The following is a 21,062-nucleotide window of genomic DNA, read 5'->3' as shown; positions in this document are numbered from 1 at the left end:
TAATTTATTGATTATGTATTAATTAAAAAAAAAGAAATAACCCTACACCTAGTAAAGTTTTTAATCCCCAAAAGGGAAGAGAGCCAAAGACTCCATGGGACCCCCTAGGGACTTTGCCGTTGCCATTCACTGTATTTGAAAGGCATTTGGATATTAGCGTGATGGGCAGCAGTCACTTTTAGCCTAACATTGGAGATAATCTGTGGTCTTGGAGTCTTAGTGTAGCAGAGCATTCCCATATAAACCATATCCTGAGGCCACGCTCTGGCCTAAGAAAAAAATGTTAACAAAGCAAAATCACTGGCTCCTTTTTTGTACATGCAGATTGCATCTTAAATGATATTTAAAGTAAAACATGAGTGAGAAATTACCTGGATTTGCAGTCGGTATTTAGGTGTCTGTTATGAAAGCACTTCTCTACTCCATCAAGCCTAATAGGCTTTAGTCTAAGCTTCATTACTCTTCTCTTCCAGGTATACGTGTCCTTTTGTGGAGAAATTCTCTATTGATATTGAAACGTATTATAAAGCCGATCCAGGGGATCATGTCAATGTATTCAACCTTTCTCCTGCAGAAAAAAGACAGACAATTCTTGGTGAATATCACTTTTCCCCTCACTTTTTCTTCTATCCTGACTATTGATTGCTACACAGAAGTTTTTATAGTAATTTTTCTTAGGGGAAGAAGCATTATCTAATGGTTAAAAAAAGAAGTGGTAACTAGGAGATCTGTTCCTGGCCGTGCTGCAGACCATGTGTGACACTAGGCAAATCGCGTAATTTTTTCCATCTGTCTACATTTTTCCAACTGTAAATGGGGCTAATACTTTCCTGCCTCATTTGGATGCTGTGAGGACTAAGGCTTCTTAAAGGGCTGTGAGATACCAGATAGAAAGAGCTATCAAAGGGGAAGTATTGCTATTTTTAAGTAATTTTATAATAACATATTTTCTTTCTATGGGAAAACATTGTTCCTGTGTAAACTTTCAAAACATAGGAAGGCTCTTCCCCCTTTCTCCCCAATATTATCTCAGCACTGGCTAACATTTCAGGCTTCTATTCCCATTTGCACCCTTTTCGGCAGATCACTTTATTGGGCCTTACAAACAAAGGACTTCAATGTGAAGAAGGCAAAATGGGCATTTTGTGAAAAGACCGAAAATGGCAAGTGTCATCCTGATTCCCGTTGCTTGTATTTCCTACTGGCCAGTCCCTATGGCATAAGCAGTAGACGCACTGTGTCAGTTAGTGCTAGCTATTATAGTTACATGCCATTAAAGCATCACTTGCTTATGAAACTACTGACACGCTCATGAATTGGTTTGAGTTTTGCCTGGCCTTCTTTTAGGAAATGTGAGATTAGCAAGCACAGTGTCCCGGTGATGGAAAGAAGGACACCTAGTGGTTGCTGTATCTTTTTCTTAGCCACTCCTGAAACGCTGCCTATCAGTGGGCAAAGATAGTATCTAAGGTGCAATTTTACTGTGTTTAATTTCTGTAGGCTTGACATTTTTTGTCATTTTCAGTCTGGATTAGTATGTTCTTGTCACTAAATGTCAAACTTGCCTGATCAGCCTTTGTGTACTAAATTGACTCTATATAAAGAATGATTTGAGTCATGTTCCTTCATAGAGAATTTATTGAAAGGCCTGTCAATTCTGAGGGAATAACTGAGATATAACCGTTTCAGATGGAAGTTTAGATGCCTCTAGCAATGTTTTCTGATCTCAGGATTATTTACAGACCTTTTAGGATGCATTCATTAGTTCAGCTACAGTTGCTTGGTCCCCCTTATCACAAAAGTATTCATTAAATAATTTTTAGACTTCAAAGCAGAAAATGCAGATTAAGTATTGTCCATAGCACAACATCAGCAAATGAGCAGTAAACCAGTAACATCACTTTGGTGATCTGCAATGGTACCATATTCAGTGGCTAGTCTCTGTTCTATGATATTATTAGAAAAGAACTGTTGTATTATAAGCTTCTAAATTTAGGCAGAGCTACAGCATTGTGGTGGCATGAAAGGAGCTGAAGGGTGAAATATACAAAAACTCTTTTTACAGCTGAAAAGATGTAACAGACAGAGCTGCCAAAATATCCTCGGTTTACAAAATCTTTGGGCAAAAATATCCATTTGCTAAGACCGTGCATGTGAGTTCTCCAAGCATTGTCAACATCGCTGTCTAGCAGAATTGTATAAACAGTTTAAATATCAGTTGTTTAAGAGAAAATACAAAGGAGCTAAATTGCTTTCATGTTTCTGATAAACACCAAAGCGATTTTTAAAAGTGTTATTTTATAGTTATGCAGAAAGAGAAAACTTTTTAAAAATCATTTGTGTTTTCTGCCTTTAGATCCTATTGATATTGTTAAAGATCCTATCCCATCACATGAATACAAGTCAGAAGAGGATCCAAAGCTTTATAAATCTGTGAAGACTAAAAGAGGGCCATTGTCAGAGGACTGGATTGAGGGGTACAAGAACAACCCTGGGAAATATCCAATCATGTGTGCATATAAACTGTGCAAAGTGGAGTTCAGATACTGGGGGATGCAGTCCAAAATCGAGAGGTTTATCCACGACGTTGGTTAGTAATTGTAGTCTTGTACGTGCTGTCAAAATTTTAACATTGTTTTTAGCATTTCTGAGTCAGAGTGCAGCAGCATGTTACATAAACAGTATGTGCCCAGTTTTCATGTGTGGATGCCTTAAGAGGTCACTGGACTACTCAGTTTAACACTTGGCACAGAATCCTGTGCATATAACATAAGAGATGCCCTTAAAAGAGATTATGACAGCACCATGCAGGATGGCTGTGGGGCTGCCCAGAGTACTCAGCATCACTCCCATTGTTTGCAGTCAGACTGTGTGTGGACCCTAACCATGTTTTGTCATAGCTGTATCCTGGAAAATGTTGGGCAGGGCCTTAATCCTCTGGAAAAAGGATTCATCTGTCACAAATCTAACTAACGCTTTCAAAGGTGTGTTGGTTTTCCTTAGAATGGGCCAAATCCTCAGGTGCCTCCCAAACACAAGTAAATGGGCCTTGCAGAGGGGCCTGCCACAGGGCTTAGTGGAAGGGGGTGGAGACTCCCCACTCTACCCCACACCTGCAGGCCTGGGTAGCCAGCCTGCCCTATAAAGCTGGCTAAGAGACAAGAAGCCGGGGGGAGACAGGAAAGGGAGGAGTGTGGGCTCTAGATCCCTGCTGGCTGTGAAGTTCATAGTCTCCCAGAGTGTTGGTCTCTGTAAATAATAGATGGTGGGAACAGACACAAACAATAAAAGGACACGGGTGCTGCACATCAGTTGGTCTCTGACTGTGTTTGTGGAGGGGCCAGGAGCAGGCACCGCTACAGTGATCCATGTGGAAAATACATATCTCACTTTTTCTTCCAACAGCTGATTTCAAATTTTAGACCCTTCATTAGTTTGTCTGTATAGAGTAGGAGGCACTTCAGTTTGTGCTAGATGAAGTGAAGAGATGATGACCTTTAAAGGTTTGGAGATTTAGTTCAGTTTGGTTGAACACCCTGTAACTTATTTGTTTATCCAAACTGTCCAAAACTTTGAGTCTGCAAAATCATGCCTTGTGAGAACAGGCTTTCTTGCAGTAGTTTGAAACTTCCCATCTCTGCCTAAACCCATACGTGTCGATGCTCCCAAAAATGGGGAAAAAAGAAAAAGAACAAAACAGAAACAGGGTTTTGGAAAACAGTTCACTGTTTACATTTTATTTATTTATCTATTTATTGAGGCTCAGAAGTTTTATTTGCTTTGGGTCTCAGTTTGGTGCAACAATTAGGGATAGTCTTACATTAGCGCAAGAGGTTCAGTTGGGGAGTCCACCACAGATTTTATAATGAGCCCAGCCTAGGCTCGGAGAGAGCTGTGGGAGTTTGCTGAGTGCCAAGTGGCTACCCAGGCAATGCAGAGGTGGTAAATGACACGTACCGTTAAGTAGCTTGTGTTATCAAGTCAAATTTTAGTGTTCTTTTGAGAATTCCCACCTACCTGAAACAAAACTGTACTAAACCCCAGCTCTTTCTTACTTTAAAACTCTGTGTAAAACGCGCTAAATTCTTGGCTTAGAGAAGGTAGGAAGTAGAGGGCAGTGAATGTGTGCATGCTAACCAACAGATGTCTCAGAAATTATATGTGTGAGTGCTGGGAAAAAGGACAGATAATCCAAGATTTTAGTAATTACACTAAAACATAATCATTAAAATGGAAATGAAGATGCCAGATGTAATGTCCTAATTCAAATGTATATACTGAAAACCCTTGGATTCCATTAAGTAATGACATCCAGCTTCTGTTCATGCTACATTTTCCTACGTTATCTGCACAGTTGTTCCTTCCTATTGGCAAAGCTTCTTTTAATTGATTCTGCTCGCTCATACAGAACAACTGTGGTATTGCTTACAATAGTTAGCATTGGTCCCATTGTAATCATACTGTGTTTTCTGTATTAGTTCTCTCAGGAGCACTGTTACAGTCCATTCACTAGCCTCGGTAGTGGGTATCGAGTGCTCTGCTAGAGCCATTTTGGTTTTACATTGTCCATAACCCGAGGCTCTTGGCCAGTCTTTCAGTCTGGTGTGGACGAATTGTTCCTCTCTGACAGACTGTACTTAGATGGCTATAACAAACCCCCTCAGTATATTGGGGAAATGAGTTAATTTCATCTCTGTCACAAAACATGGCGACAAAATAAAATGAGCCCTTTTTATCTGGAAAGTGAAGAGAAGTATATGGCCTCTCAGTTGTTCATAAATAGGATTGGTAGAATTTTTTTTTTCATGATTTCAACCGATAGTATCAATGTTTAAATATAAGCATTTTTTAAATTATTTATCAATTTACGTTTTCATTGTGTGAAATTATGGGAGGTGTCAGACAGTAGTGTGGGGCCAGACAGCAATTGTTTAATAATTGAGGATGTTGAGATTCAAAACATTAAAGCTTTGTAACTGCTAAAACACAAATTGTCAACATCACAAGTCAAAATATACAAAACAAATATCCTTAAACCAAATGCCAATAACTTCTCAAGCAGCGTTTTTCTTTCTTTGCCTATCTGTAAATTACGATTATTATCGATGGAAATATTATTCATTGGTTTGCTTGTGTTGGGTGAAATTAACATTTACTGACATTTAGCAATAAAAATGTAATCTTTCCAATCCTTTTCATAAAGGAGCTTTGCATAAGTTAAACTGTGGTCTCTTGGAAAGATGGCTCTTGTATATTTCCTAAAAGACTTCATTCAGTCTCTTGTTGATCCAGCTGTAGCAGTGAGCCATATCATCTGATTGTCTGCCACTCAGGCTCCTTACCGCTGTGTTTTATTGATATAAATTATGCATCTTTGATCTGAAGTATCTTTAAGTTGCATAAAATAGGAAAAGTCTTTGAAGCAGAGTCAGAAAATTGAATGAAGAGTGGAAATTAAAAGCTGAGGATTTGTGGGAGATGGATAGCCTTGCTTAACAGTCCATGCTTGCCATGTGGGGGAGAGTTTCCCTTTTGTTAATATATTTTCTTGGTACTGGTAACAGTTTGGAGGATGTGCTTGTTGTCTCAGGCCAAACTGGTAATAGCAAAATCACAATGTAGAAGTAAACTCTAATTCGGGGGGGAGGGAAGGTGTTAAACTGTACTCAGACCTCACACTTCTCTTGTGTTTTTTATCTGAGGACCTTTTTTCATCCCAAATTCCCTATTATCCTCATTTTACAGATGGGGAAGCTTACCCATGGACCAGTAAAGTGACTTGTCCCTGGTCAACATGGTTCAGATTCCTAATGCTCCGCACTACGTCGTTATTTAGACTGTGTTCCATAATGACGTACAATAGGAAGTTCGGGGAAAGAGTTGAAAGAGAAGAAAATGTTTGTTTAGTTAAAAATAGGATAATTATAATATGTGGTTGACTTACTAAGAGGCTAGACAAGGAAGGGAATGGCTGTGTGAGAGGCCTTTGAAATGTTCTCAGTCCCTGATTGAACCTAGAAGTCATTTGCTAACTAATTGGATAGTCGCTGTTATCTGACATCTTGAGACACTCACTGAAAATGTGGGCTGTTGATCTAGTCTGCTGTGCTAATTGAATGTGCTTTGGAGTGAACCCCAAAGAGTTTAATTACATTAGTAGTGCACAGTGTTGTCCAAGTTCAGGATTTTTGCCATTCCCACTCAGTTGGCACCCTTTGTACATGGGTTCTGTTTCTTTTGTTTTTCTTAAACAAATCAGTGATGATGTATCTTAAGACTATATATTGCAGATGATATGTGTGCCAGTGCTGATAACCTGAGAAGTTTCGGGAGAAGCCCGTCTTTTTCTGAGAAGTTTTGCTTCACTTAAATTTTTTGTGTAAAGTACTCATCTAGTAATGTCTTATCCAGTGCCCATTTAAGTCTATGGAAGGACTCCCATATATTGGCCAGCCCTTACAGCTTGATATGTACAAGTGTTGGCATCTTCTCTAAGCTTATGTTTTAATAGATTGCAGCTGGAGGATCAGACATAACCATATAATTTTGCTTTGTGAGTAGCCTAAATTAGGGAAATGGGGGGGAAATAAACACACAATTTCAGGGTTACATTTTATCAGAAACGTTCAAGCAACTAGAACTGTTCGGACAAAGTTATGGTATCTGTTGTGGCTATCAAGGAAATAAACTGCCACACAGGGAAATCAGACATCCTTTATCTGCAGCCAGGAAATTGCAAGTGTGTTATGAAATGCTTGGGATGCGTCACTCTTGTGTGTAAAAACAACTTCCCAGATATACTTAGATTCTGCAGTGTTTTTATGTTATAATTGTATTGGGTTTGTGGTTTTACTTTAAATAGTAAAAGCAAACCCTGAACTACAAAGAGATCTTTAGCACAGACAGAGCCCTTCAATGGCTTCACACTGGTTGAATTCTAGAAGTATTGTTATAATTTGACTGGAACAGGGTTAGCTAGGATGACAGGTTTGAAAGACAAGTGATTAAATGTCCATCGCCTGCTGATAATCACAAGAGATGATCTTTCCTAAAACAGTGGAAAATATTACAGTTAAATCAGCACAGAGATACTAGTTTTTTCTTAACTCAAAAATATGGCAATTTTTTTTTTTTTTTAGTCAAAATGTTTCACTCCCTGGAGAGTTAATAAAAGCACACTAACTATTATTAGTATGTTGGCTGAAGAGGTATTTGGTGCTTATCCATAAAGAGACTGTTCCTGCATTCCTTTCACAGGCCGAATTCACATTGACTTTAGTGGGTGTCTTGCCTGCAAAAGGACACATAGGGTTGTGCTCATTCCGTAAATGAAGGTGAGAATCGGAATGAGACAAGCCAGGGCTTTGTGACAATTCGTTCTCTATAAATTTTTCAAGATGAAAATCAGTTCTGATTCTCCCTTACTGTTCGTCTTTCTTATGAGCAAAAGAGAGCTCTTTGGAAGACTATGTGGCAGCACTAGCTTTTCTTCATGTTATTGGACCACTCTGTTGCATTCCAATCTACGGATATGTCTGCCCTGAGGCTGGGAGGGTGCTTCCCAGCTTGACTAGACAGGATCAAGCTCCCAAGCTCTAAAAATAGCATGTAGCTGGGGTTAGCATGGTGGTGGCTCGGGTTAGCCACCCCTGGGATGGTGTTCTTAGCCTCTGTTTGCCAGAAGCTGGGAATAGGCAACAGGGGTTGGATCACTTAATGATTACTGTGATGGGGCAAGGCCAGATGGCTACAGTAAAGTACTGAGAAACAGGTATGTTAGCCCCAGGCTAAACAAATCCCTGGTAACCAAATGGCAGTTGCTCCAGGTTAATCAAGGCACCTTGGGCCAATTAAGATCTTTCTAGAAGGCAGTGGAGATAGCTACTTTAATTAGAACACCTGCAGCCAATCAAGGCAGGCTAATCAGGGCACCTGGGTTTAAAAAGGAGCTCACACCAGTCAGGCAGGGAGGAGCCAGAGGAGAAGGAGCATGTGTGAGGAGCTGGGAGCAAGGAGCTGAGACTGAGAGAGTGTACTGCTGGAGGATTGAGGAGGACAAGCGTTATCACACACCAGGAGGAAGGTCCTGTGGTGAGGATAAAGAAGGTGTTTGGAGGAGGCCATGGGGAAGTAGCCCAGGGAGTTGTAGCTGTCATGCAGCTGTTACAGGAGGTACTATAGACAGCTGCAATCCACAGGGCCCTGAGCTGGAACCCGGAATAGAGAGCGGGCCTGGGTTCTCCCTAAACCTCCCAACTCCTGATCAGACACAGGTGGAGTTGACCCAGACTGTGGGTTCCACAAGAGGGGAAGATCACTGAGGTGAGCAAATCCACCAATAAGCACAGGATCCACCAAGGCAGAGGAGGAATTTTGTCACATTACCTGTTCTGTTAATTACTTCTGGGGCACCAGCACTGGCTGCTGTCAGCAAACAGGATACCGGGCTAGATGGACCTGTAGTCTGACCCAGTAGGGACGTTCTTAAGTACATACCCCCTAGGGGTCCAGGTGTGTTCGTTATCACAGGGCTAGCACAAGCATCCCACCTATGCAACCCCCAGCTACACTGTTATTTTAGTGCATTCGCTCAAGCCAGGCTAGTGCATGCAAGTCTACTTGAGTTGGGAAACATGCTTCCAACTGCAGTATAGATGTACCTTAAAAGTGTCAAAAGTCAAAGAACACAATTCAGTAAAGGTTACGTCCACCTAGTTCAGTGACCCTGACCCATGTTACCATGTAATAGTGGTTTGCTCTGCAGTGTCTGTTGCAACGTTCCAGGTTGTTGCAGCTCTGTTCTGCCTCCGTTTCCCAATACTTAAAGTGGGGATAATGTTATTTATTTGAAGGGTTTGTGAGAATGAATCCGTTAATGTGTGTAAAAGACTTGAAAGTTGAAATGTGCTGTTTGTATGTCCTGTGCATCCATCAGAGATAATTACCAGTTTAAGGGCATGATCTACCATGAGATTTTAAGTAGTTCTCATTGAAAATCCCAAACAATGACGTTCCTGCAATGTGTTAGCTTTGCTGGTCACTGGCATGTTCTTGCTTTGCAGGCCTTCGGAAGGTAATGGTGAGAGCCCACCGGCAGGCGTGGTGCTGGCAGGATGAATGGTATGGACTCACCATTGAGGACATCCGGCAGCTCGAGAAGGAGGCACAGCTGATGCTGGCTCAGAAAATGGCCCAGTTCAGCTACAGTGAAAATGAGGCAGAGCAGCATGGAGCCAAAGACTCCCCGGGCGAGAATGATGCTGAAAGCAAGGCCATGTCCTCCGTCGATGCGGCAGACGCTGCTAGTAATGTTGGTGAAGTCGTGTCTGGGAGAGGGATAACCAAGCAGTGGTCCACGTCTTCCAAATCCTCGCGATCTTCAAAAAGAGGAGGTGAGATGTTTGTAATGGGATTAATTGCATTAGGAAAAAAACAGACAACTCTTGCCGTGGTGCTGATGTAACACGCTGGGTAAGTGTGATCATGTCTCTCTTTAGTGGCTAGCCTATACGATGGGTCAGAGCTTATTTATTGCTACCAGCTAACTGAGTCACTTCTTTAGCCTGTGCATTTGGTGTGAAAGTCCCCTCTAGTGGAGCTGTGTTGAGGGTTATGCCTATGCTGCAACAGAGGCTCCTGAAATGACATTGCCATGAATTCTGTCAAAGTTAAATAAATTACAAAAAGGGGAAATGAGAAAAAGCAGTGAGAGCTGGTGGCAGTGATTGTTGTCAAAAGAAAACAAGCAGGGCACCATAGAGGGGAGATTAGTCCCTGTTGTTAGTAACATGGAAATTTTTTATATGGTTTAATTCCTCAGGCGATGTTCTCTCTCTGGACATGTGCCTCTGATGTGAAATGCTAGATGCAGAGAGAGAGAGTCACTGAATAGGCCTTGATCTGATTAATTGTTAGATTCCATGTCTCCTGCTTTGGATTTCTCTGAAATACAGTTAAAGTGACAGGCATAATCCTCCCCGGTCAGCGATAAATGTTACTGCTTTCATTCATTTCTAAGGAGGGGGTTGGCTCCCAAGCTGCTGCAGTGTAGTTTGCACAGCTAAGCACCATAATTGGCCTTTTGGGAAAATTAACGCAGGTCACCACTGTCAGTGAAGGGAGAGGGGAATGACAGCTGTTGCATTTTGCTGCTGTTAATGTCCTGCAACCATCATCCATGGCTAAGGAGATCAGATACCACCATGGATCATGTTTGTATTTCCTTTTAAATGCCATGCAGGAAAAATGTCCAACCTCACTGAAGGACTCACTTCAGACCCATGAATCTTCCCTGTGCACTAGGAAGTCACATTCTCTCAAGTATCCTTTACTGTACACGCCTCATTTTCTTGACCCACTCTTTGGAAAAGATGACTCGTGACATCTTTACTCAGTGTTTCCATCAGGCACAAGTCGCATCAAAGACAGTGGCAGGGTTTACAGTAGCAAAAAAGTTGTGTATGTTTTGCAGTAGTTTAGCGATCTCACTGTAAAATCCTAGGGTGAAAACGTGGCCTATTGAAGTCCTTGGGGCCAGATTTCATCCCTTTGATGTAGTCTGGCAAAGTAAACCACTTAGGACAACCTACAGTTCTTCTTCAAGGAGTGTCCCTGTGGGTGCTTCACTTCAGGTGTCTTGGCGCCCTGTGCTTCTAATCAGAGATTTGTAGTAGCAGTGCCCTGGTTGGCCACACACATGTGGCAGCCATCTCGCACCACTCTGAGGAGTTACCCTGCTTGTGCAGCTAACCGTCCCCCAGTTCCTTCTCTACCGCCTTTGGCTTTGGTTGGAACGACAGCAGCACCTCACAGCTTTCGATATTTCTATTATTTCAGTTCTTTCCCTAGCTAATACCCTTTCTTTATTAATTTCTCCTTAAATTTTTCTTTACCATACAAAAAACAAACAAAAAAACATTTCCTCTCCTAGTCTTCCCCTTTCCCGCACCTCAGGCGGGTAATTACCCAATTACAAAAGAGGCGTAAGAATGGATCTATTCCCATTCTTGCTTTCAGCATAGCCTCTCAGATATGCCTGGCTCTCCAGGTTTCAAATGCTGTCTTGACTTGCAGCCCAAAATGCCCGCCGTCACTTTCTTCCCCTAATCTGCAACAGGACTGTCCAGCTTCTTACAGACACCTTGGCGACTATGTTTTATATAAATTCCCAAGGAGAGGCCCAATCTTATCCACTCTGTGCAGAAGCAGTCCGCCTCTGGCAGTAGAGCATCTCCAACAACATAGACAGCATGGCATTCTACCTGCCAGGATGCCAGAATGCTACAGCAGACCAACTAAGCAGGAACTTTTCACAAACCCATGAGTGGAAGATGGATTCTGGAATCCTAAAAACTATATTCAAACAATGGGGATTCCCCTCAATAGATCTTTTCGCAATGGCCCACAATGCCATGTGCCCGCAGTACTGTTCCCGGGCCGAGTTGGGACACAACTCTCTGGGCAACGGTTTTCTTGTGAAATAGGAAGCTCCACTGTTGTATGCCTTCCCCGCAATCCCTCTTTTGAGCCGTATCCTTCACAAGATCAAACAAGACAAATCCAGAGTCATCCTCATTGCACTAGCATGGCCCAGACAAATGTGGTTCCCATACCTGAAACAGATGGCCGTGACACCACCATGAACCCTTTTTCTCGTGCCTTATTTGCTGACACAGGATGCCTTCGTCACCCCAATATTTCAATACTCCATCTCGAGGCCTGGCTGATCTGTGGATGATAGGACTTGAGACAGACTGTTCCAAGGAAGTACAGGACATATTACTGAACTGCTGGCAGATGACCACATGAAAGACATGCATGCACAAGTGGAAACGGTTCTGTACCTGGTGCCAGGACAAGCAGATTCTTCGAGATGGTTGTCCCTGTGGATGCTCCACTGCTCCTCCCCTTCAGAGTTTCACATTGATCCTTTAGGGTGGAGAAGGAACTGGGAGGACATTTGGCTGCGCACACAGGGGTAACCGCTCGGAATGGTGCAAGACGCCTGCTGCATGCGCAGCCAACCAGGGCACTGCTACTAAAAATCTCTGATTAGAAGCGCAGGGCACCAAAACATGTGAAGTGGAGCACCCACAGGGACAACCATCTCAAAGAACCTCCATTACTGGACAAGATGAGTAACCTTCTCTTCACTTGCTACACACTTACCTGGAGATAAAACTACCACTTGCCTTGGCTATGCTGGTATTTTACAGTGACAGAGACATCTCTTGTTAGCTATCTCTCCTGATATAGACTTGGCCAATGGAAACTGCAGTTCTTCAGCACCTCTCAGGATTTCACTTAAAGGTTTTCACCGGTAGCAAAGCATGATTTTTAAACTTCAGATTGGCATGGATTTTACTGGAAAAAACTGATGAAAGGAGTGAATTGCAATGAGCTGGGAAATACATCATGCAGATATTTTAATCCTCTTTCATGCTAGGTTTAAGAAATGGCAGCATATTCACATAGATAAATGCGAAGAGCTGTCTGGATTTACAGCTACCTTTGACAAGAAAGTAACTCTGTCTCTTTGTATGCAGACTTGATCCGTTTTACACTGCCTAAGCAAAACCCCTGGTGTGACTGGGGCTCTTGTCACCATCCCATATATTATTACGTGCTCTATTTTTAGAAACTAGCATGCGAGTGCATTTGACGTCATTCCACTGTGATTTAGCTCAGCTATGCCAATCACACTGCTCGCTATTCCCAGAGGGGTGGATGGTGGGATAATCGGGGGCTACAGAACCAACTAAGCTGTAATTAACTGCCTCTGCTCAGGGTCACAGTGGTCTTTCCACATGACAATTAGGAGGTAAAATTAGAATCTTAAGAATCTGACTCACATATTTAACCATGTTACAGCAATGGAATAAATAGTTTTCATACAGCCATTGCAATAACATGAGCCATTCGATGGTCTTTGTATGCTAGATGAAAATTTTAACCCTACTGTGTTACATTAGAATGCTGCTGCTACAGGTACTTTGTGTGTGCTCCCTGTTCTGTAACATTGACGTGTGCACCACAATCATGAGTGAAACTGAGAGAGAGAGAACCAGTCTCTCTTGCGTCTTTGTGTATGATTTTCACTTTAGCTGACTTAGCATCCTGTGACGAGCTCAGCTAAAAAGAGTTCACAGTAGCTAGTTTCTAAATTGTATTTTGAAAGCAAATGCCACAAAAGGTTTACTTAGCACAATGAACTTTTAAATGGAAAATGAAAGGAATCAAGTAGATGTAAGAAAAGGAGGGCAAACAGCTACTGAAGGAGTTGTCATGTACTCTTGTTCTCACTGTATTAGTGTAAATCTGTCCATAGTGCATACTGAGAGCTTCCATAAAAATAGTTTGGTAGCATTTTATTTAAATCACCTTAGTTAAAGTGTAAATAGATCTCTGTTGCAATTGGTATGGAAGCAATTTCCTTCCAGAAAACAGATCATTTCTCTCCATACTGTTCCAGGTAGTTTCCCATCTGAAAGTTAGTGGAAGCTGTAGCACGGATTGTGTACTGTTACAGTCGAGAAGAAGGCTTACAAACCAGACTGTTTCCTTTTTAATTGCAAACTTTAAAAACAAAATGATTTTACACATCCTACTAATGGTTATAAATAGCTACCGTTCAAAATAGCATAAGAGTGATACAAACAGCTTGCTTTAATGTGGCAGCTTGCGGGCAGGTTATAACCACAGTAAGCAAACAGGACTTGTAAAGTGGTACATTGACATCACACCAGCATCACTGGAATATTGTGCCTTAATCTATTGCTGCAGTGATAGATTTTCACAAGGTGCACACGACTATGTTCCTGTAGCAAAGACCATGTCAGGAACACTCTGCCTTGTTTATGTAGCTTTCCGCATTCGCCTTTTCTTTTGTTTTTTCCAGCAAGCCCCTCCCGCCATAGTATATCCGAGTGGAGGATGCAGAGCATTGCCAGAGATTCAGACGACAGCTCAGATGATGAATTCTTTGATGCACATGGTATGTGGAACCAAAATGGTGATCAGTTGTTTTATCTTCTTAAAGAGTGGAGTTGGGAAGGGTGGAGCACCTGCCTTGCTTGAAACTGTATTGTTTTCTAATCAAGGGTTTTATGCAGCATTAATGTAATTCAGAGCAGCACCCAGCAGACTGTTTCATTCAGCTGGGCAATATTTCAAGTTTAATGTAATCTGTCTGATTATTTTTTAACATGAAATGATCTTGAGTTCTTTTAACATATGGAACTTTGGTATTTTTTTGGTGCGAATGCACCTGGGTAAAATTCTGCAATTCTCTACACAAGCTGTGGCTATAACTCTGAATATTTCTTGTTCAGCATGACAGATTGTTTTCAAATAGCCAAGTGGTAATGCTCATGACGAGTAGAGTCCTGCCTGAGTAAGAAGAGACCCTAGTCTGTCTTTAGTAAGAGTCCTTATTAACATCTTGTATGCCTGCACGAAGAAATGCAAAAAGGAATGAAGGGAGATGTCAGAGTTCACGAGCACTGAAAGGTGTTTTTTTTCTGTAAGAATTCCTGAAGTGTTTTAATGTGCTGTAGCTCTCTCCACATATTTTTATGTTTGCTGTGTGTATCTAAAAGGAAGATGCTCTGCTCTACAGGACTCGTATTGTATATTTTACTTATTTATTCAGTATATATTTGTTGAACACTGACAGTGAGCTCAGCACTGGTACAAAGCACTAACTACCAAGACACCCTTCTCCAAACAGCCTTTCAAGGATCATCTAACAAGCTGGCTAACTTGCACTGCTGGAGCTGGCAAATGGAGTTGCTGGTACCATTTTGTAAATAGTATTTCATTCGTGATTGACCATAGCAAGTAGTACAGCTGAAGTGATGTACTCCAGAAAAGTTTTGATATCAAGTATTACGAATATGCCCCAGATTCTCAGGCTTTCCTTCCTTGTGGGAAGTAGCATGCTGCTATAGAGTAAGACTGCGGGTTTGTGCAGGCTAAGGGGCTGCTTTGAGTACAAGTTGGCTCGGGATTGAAGCCCTAAGTGTCACTGGCCCATCAGCCAGGGCTGACTTATTTTATGTGTCTTTATTTATTAACTTATATGACTCCTGTAACAACTGTACCTCAAGGCTTTATCATAGCAATATAAACATATGAATACAAGTGAGTCATCTAAACCAGTGGTTCTCAAACTTTTTTTTACTGGTGATCCCTTTCACAAAGCAAGCCTCTGAGTGCGACACCCCCCCCCCCAAATTAAAAACACCTTTTTAATATATTTAACACCATGATAAATGCTGGAGGCAAAGCGGAGCTCGGGGTGGAGGCTGATAGTTCACAACCTCCCTTGTAATAACCTCATGCCCGCGAGGGGTCCCAACCCCCAGTTTGAGAACCCCTGATCTAAACAAACATAGCTATCCACCATGCATTTTACCTTTTAATCACTGACTAACAGACTCTAGAGATGGACAACATCTGCTTAAATCATCTAGCTCATCTGCTGCCAATGGAAAAATTCCTCCCTATTCTGCTTTGACTGCATCCTATTCAGTCTAGGTTGAAATGTGCTTAATTTGATTGGTTTTTTCCTTCACAAATCGATGTTCTCGACAATGCATATTAAGACTACTCTATTTTCTTGGCTAGTGACAATCTGCTACACCCTTTATTGCAGACCAGACGGCTCTCTCATTAGATGCCAACTGCATTGGATTTGTGAATATGGAATGAGTGTTTCTTACAGTGACTACTGTGAGAGAGGCTTGCTGGGCCAGTACCATGGAAACTAAGTGTCGATTGGGGTATGAGTCAGTGATGAATTCAGCTCCTCATGAGGTGCTTCCAGTATACATTCAGATTTCCTTGCTGAATAGGGAATGTAATCTGAGCCTATAAAGATTTTTATCTTGTTAGACTTTCCACGTGTTCTCAGTCACTGGCATGTTCTGGTAAGGAGAGTTAAAAATACAGTAATATCTATACAGTAATAAATGATAATAACAGGAGTAATATCATATTTGGTGAGCAGCAGTAAGACCTATAATTAAACCTCTCAAGGAAATGAGTTCAATATTTAGATTAAGTTGCTGGAGAAGCTTTGAATTTAATCTCCCCCTTTTTGTTCTCTGTCTGACACACACAATTTCTCTGGTGTATTCCCGTTGGCAGAGGTATCATGTGATGTTACCTGTTTGTACATTCTCTCTGTGCAGTGAAATCAGATCATCTCAAGTTTTATTGGGGTTTGAAGAATTAAATGGCATGTTGACATGACCATTTCCAGGTCGCTATCTTTTATGGCTGAGGTGTTATTAAAAGCACTAAAAATAAGCAGGCTTTGCGCAGCAGTGCATTCAACCTTTATATAACTCTTAGCTGTTTATCAGATTTCCTGAAAAGAATAGTGTTTCAAAATCTTTTTGTTCCTGATCCAAAGAACCTTGCAACTAATGATCTTATTAGTAGCTGTAAAGCAACAAAAAAAAAGAGAGAACTTTTAAGCCTGTGAATCTGAAGATTATAGGTTTTACATCTTGGAGACAGCTGAAATTGCAGTCATTTTTATGTTTAGAACTCAGTTAAATTTACCTCTTCAGGAAAAAAAATCGCTAAGCATGGAACTATAAATACAATTAAAACACAATTAACCTTCAATGATAAATATGATTTCAAATCAGGATTACATAAAAGCTGAACAAAAGCAGTGTTTTTTGTGCAGATTTGAGGGGTCATTCATTGGTTTCTCTTCAGTGTCAGAGAGAAGAGTGCCCAGAAATCAGAGATGGTCTGCTAAAGAATTGACCTCTGACTGTGGGCAGCCTATAAGGAGGGGGCTTTGTTAGCTGAAAGAAGAGTTTTAGAATAATGATACTGATATAGTGCCTATCATCTGACGAGCTCGTTATGCTTAACAAATAATAATTTAATGAAGGTGAAAGTTGTATGAGGCAGAATGTTGCACACTTTCTGGTAACACAGATTCTAATGCTCTTCCAGGATAGATTTGCTTTGCTGCTATGTCTCTTGAGTCTGGACAAGAAATACTAATGAGCTCACTTAATAACTGTGTTTAATTAAATCTATCCCTGCAGATAGTTGTGCTTGACTGAATAATGTTGATAGCTCATAGGAAGATAATTGGTACACCACAAATCCAATAGTCTTTCATACATTTCCATTTGAGAATTTAAAATATTTTTAATAGAGCAGATTTTGCTGGTGGGTTTTTACTAAGTCCCACTCATCAGTGTAGGAGAAACAAATATTTAATATGCTCCAGCTTCCAAGTCTCAAAACTGAAAAAAGAAAAAAATCGCTTAACTTCCTGGCTAATGATCAGGCAGGTGTGTCAGTAGGGGTGTTATACAGTTAAGTCTGTTTGTTTGCCATACTTGGCATTTTTCAAATGTGATTTGAAAGAATTTTTCACTTACTAAGACGTGAGCTCAGAGTTCTGAGCAAACTATGATGTTGTCTTTACATACATCAAACATTTATAGAGCCTATCACCATACCATTAGAGTGCACTTTACCCAGCTTAAAATTGCATCCAAGCCCGTGTCCAGGAATGAGGAGCCATTGCATCATTCCCTCCTTTAGCTCATGTGCTTAGAATATAGAGAACAGAGTGGCACCATTGGGCAGGTCTACACATTAAACTTTTGTCAGTACAGTAATGTTGGCAATGGTGCAATTCTTTAACAACGTGTTTGTATCGGTAAAGCCCTAGTATAGATGTAGTTATACCAGCAAAAAAATGCTTTACCTGTATAGCTTATTTCATTCAGTGGTATAAGCTATACCGGCAAAAGCACTCTTTTACCCGTATAAGCTGTGTATACTCTAGGTGAGTTTGCCAATATAGCTGTCCTGGCAAATCCCTTCTAGTATAGACTAGGCCTAGTGCCCAGGATTTCTAGCCCATGGTCAGTATAAAGTGGAAAGCCTGTGCAAAGTGGGTGTCTTGATACTCTTCCCAGGTTCAGGCTTAGATTTATTCAAATTTATTAATGCCCAGAATAGCGCTGGGAATTAGGTTCGCTTTAGTACTTTCAGGTACTTGTGGTGCTAACGGTAATGATACTTAGCACCCTTTAATCCAGAGATCTCAGAGCTAGACAAACAAGGCAGCTTAGCGTCCTAAGTCCTTTGGGAGATACGTGCGGCAAATGTAGGGATCGCGTCACCCACTCCTGAAATGCAGCAACTCCTGAAGTGGATTATGGTGCTTGTTTGTTATTTATTATTTGTGTTACTGTAGCACGTAGGAGCCCTACTCCTGGGCCAGGACTCCCATGGTATTACATTTGGTACAAACAGAACAAAAAATATGGTCCCTGCGCCAAAGTGCTAACCATATTAGTGTAAGACAAGAGACACTAGATGGATACAGACAGGGAGGGAGCACAAGGAAACAGTGGGGATGACTACCCTACGGTCCAAAAAAAAAAAAAGCTACTTCAGCCAGTCTCCTCCGAGCCTGGGTCACCTGACTTGGGCTTACAGGGCTAAAAATAACAGTGTAGACATTCTGGCTTGGGCTGGTGCCCAGGCTCTGAAACCCAATGAGGGGGAGGGTCTCAGAGCCTGGGCTCCCGCCTGAGCGTCTACACCGCTATCTTTAGCTCCACGGTGTGAGCCCCATGAGACCAAGTCAGCTGACTTGGGCTCTGAAACTTGCTGGCATGAGCTTTATTTGGTCTGTGTAAACATACCCAATGAGTCTGTGTCAGTCAGCATGATGGGCAGTGGTCTCAGCCCACCAGCTCTCATCAGGTTGTTTTTGTAGGCATCATGGCAAAGGAGAGTTTCAGGGGATGATAATCAGTTTTGTGGATGTTTATTGGGAGCTCCTCCTGAGCTTGAGCAGAGGCGTGGGAGAAAGCACGAAAGCATGTGTTAGAAAACGTAACCAATGGTATCATGGGCTGATTGGAGATGAGAGTCAACATCGTGACAGTGAGACAGGAGTGGTAGGCCGAGAGAGGATAGGCCATCAAGGGCCTTGAAAGTGAAGACTAGAGATTGTTTGATGCAGCAGACAAGGGGGAGCCAGTGGAGGGATGCAAAGAGAAGGTTGACGTGGTCAAAACAAGGGCTAAGAAAACTGTTTGCAGCAGCATTCTCAGTGGATAAGAGGGGGGCAAGATTGTGTTTGCCAGAGAGAGGGATGTTGCAGTATTCAAGACTCGAGATGGTGAAGGCTTGTATGAAAGAGTTAGCTGTGTGGATAGCTAAGAAAGTCTGTATCTTAGAGATGTTATGCAGGAAAAATTGGCAAGATTTAGACACACCCTGGATATGAGGAGCTAGAGAGAGGTCCAAGCTGAATATGGTGCCCATTGTAGCATGAGTATGATGGTGTTGTCCATAGTGATCGAGAAGGGAGATAACAAGGATGGCTGGGGAGAGGGAGATCAGGAGCTCTGTTTTAGCCATGTTGAACTAGAGCTGGTGGCTAGACATCCACAAGGAGATGTCGGAGAAACAAGCCAAGGTTTTAGTTTGGACAGAAGGAGACAGGTCTGAAGTACTAGGGGTAAATCGGTGAGGCTGTTTAAAATCATACAACAGTGTTTACAATATAGTTTAGGACAGAAAATGTGTCAAGGAAAACACAAAACTTGGATTCTGACAGCTAACATGAATTTAAAGCTATTTATACACATTTCAGAGTTATACACAGATTACTTGTATACTCTGTTGATTAACTTAAACAGCTTTTCTTTTATATTTAAAATGCATTTTGCTCTCACTGTCCTGAGAGCTGGTGTCCGCATAAGATTCCAGGATTGTCACACTCTGTGTGTTGCTCTGAAGCCTAGAAGGTCTATTGAGTCAGCGTGAACCGATGGAGACAGCTACAAGAAGGACTGAGAACTCTTTTTGTTTAGAATATCACCAGGTTCAATCATCACTGGGATTTGTGATCTGTTACCATCCAATGTTTAAGTCTTCAGCAATTTTGACTTTACAAATTATACCTGTGAGTCATACAACTACAGTACATGTATCTATGCCTTGACAAGAGTCCTAGACCATTGTGATGCCAGAGGTAGTTCAATCAGTGACCAGCCTTATTCTGCAGTTAATTTGCATGCGCCAATTTTATTGGTTGCATGAGGGAGACTGCACAGCTGGCGGATTTTGTGGCCCAACTGCCACACCCAAGTGACGGCATGAGCTTTCAGCTACTAGTTGATTATACAAACGCCATGTTTAACCATTATCTTGCCTCAAATTACAATGAGGTCACACAGCATTAATAAAGGTATACTTTTATTTATAGACATACTGCATGTAATGTGTGTGTGTGTGTGTGTGCATACACACATGTGTACAAGTGTATCATACAAATATTTTTTCTGTCTTTAAAGAGGGCTTGTCCGACAATGAAGAGATGTTCCCAAAAGAAATCACCAAATGGAGTTCCAATGATCTCATGGATAAAATTGGAAGCTCTGAATGTGATGTCCAGGGTAATTTATTTCTTTTTACTTCACACTGTACGTAGCATTTTTTTTTTACAGTCACTTAATTTAATTGTCCTGACCAGCTGCTAAGGAGGATACAATTTGTTACCCCCATTTTGCAGCTGGACAAACTGAGGCAGAGAGAAGTGACTTGCCCAAGGCCCCAGAGAGAGTCAGTGTCCAAGCAGGGGTTAGGAATAGGCTTACGTTCCATTTCAGTTTGATTTCTTACTATAACAAAAGCAATTATCTGATAAAATGATTAAATGCTCTGGTGCAGTCTTAAATCACCCATACATTCCTCAGACTTTTTAATCCCTTCTTCTTCCTTGCTCCCTCCTCATACAAGCGGGGTTTCTGTTAGGAGGTTTAGCCTTCTCACCTGTATCCTCCTCATCTGATAACATCTTCCTCTCTAAGCCGTTTTGAAGTGCTGAAAGGAAATTGACTCATCAGGTTAGACTGATTCAAGTAAATCCACGCATGGAGGAGCAGGTCAAACCCCATTCCCTTGTTAGAGTTCAAACAGCCTCTTCCGTGCTCCTGTGTAGTTGATTGTTTTAACAGCTGTGCAAGGGTCTCTCCCACTGCTGCTCTTTAGTTGCTGGA

General features: G+C 41.6%; 1 protein-coding gene across 15 annotated transcripts in view; it reads left to right on the top strand.

Moving 5' to 3' along the window:
* Positions 1 to 21,062, top strand: part of PITPNM2 (phosphatidylinositol transfer protein membrane associated 2) — a 191,432-nt gene that overhangs the window by 124,347 nt on the left and 46,023 nt on the right. For all 15 annotated transcript variants that reach the window (XM_030582797.1, XM_030582795.1, XM_030582793.1 and 12 more), the window contains 5 exons: positions 474 to 595; positions 2,357 to 2,590; positions 9,063 to 9,392; positions 13,898 to 13,993; positions 20,358 to 20,459. In XM_030582797.1, the coding sequence (XP_030438657.1) occupies positions 474 to 595; positions 2,357 to 2,590; positions 9,063 to 9,392; positions 13,898 to 13,993; positions 20,358 to 20,459 (884 nt within the window). The remainder of the gene's footprint in view (positions 1 to 473; positions 596 to 2,356; positions 2,591 to 9,062; positions 9,393 to 13,897; positions 13,994 to 20,357; positions 20,460 to 21,062) is intronic.

This window comes from Gopherus evgoodei, chromosome 13 (assembly GCF_007399415.2).
Source record: "Gopherus evgoodei ecotype Sinaloan lineage chromosome 13, rGopEvg1_v1.p, whole genome shotgun sequence".
NCBI classification, from domain to species: domain Eukaryota; kingdom Metazoa; phylum Chordata; order Testudines; family Testudinidae; genus Gopherus; species Gopherus evgoodei.
This window is presented reverse-complemented; position numbering and strand designations above follow the sequence as displayed.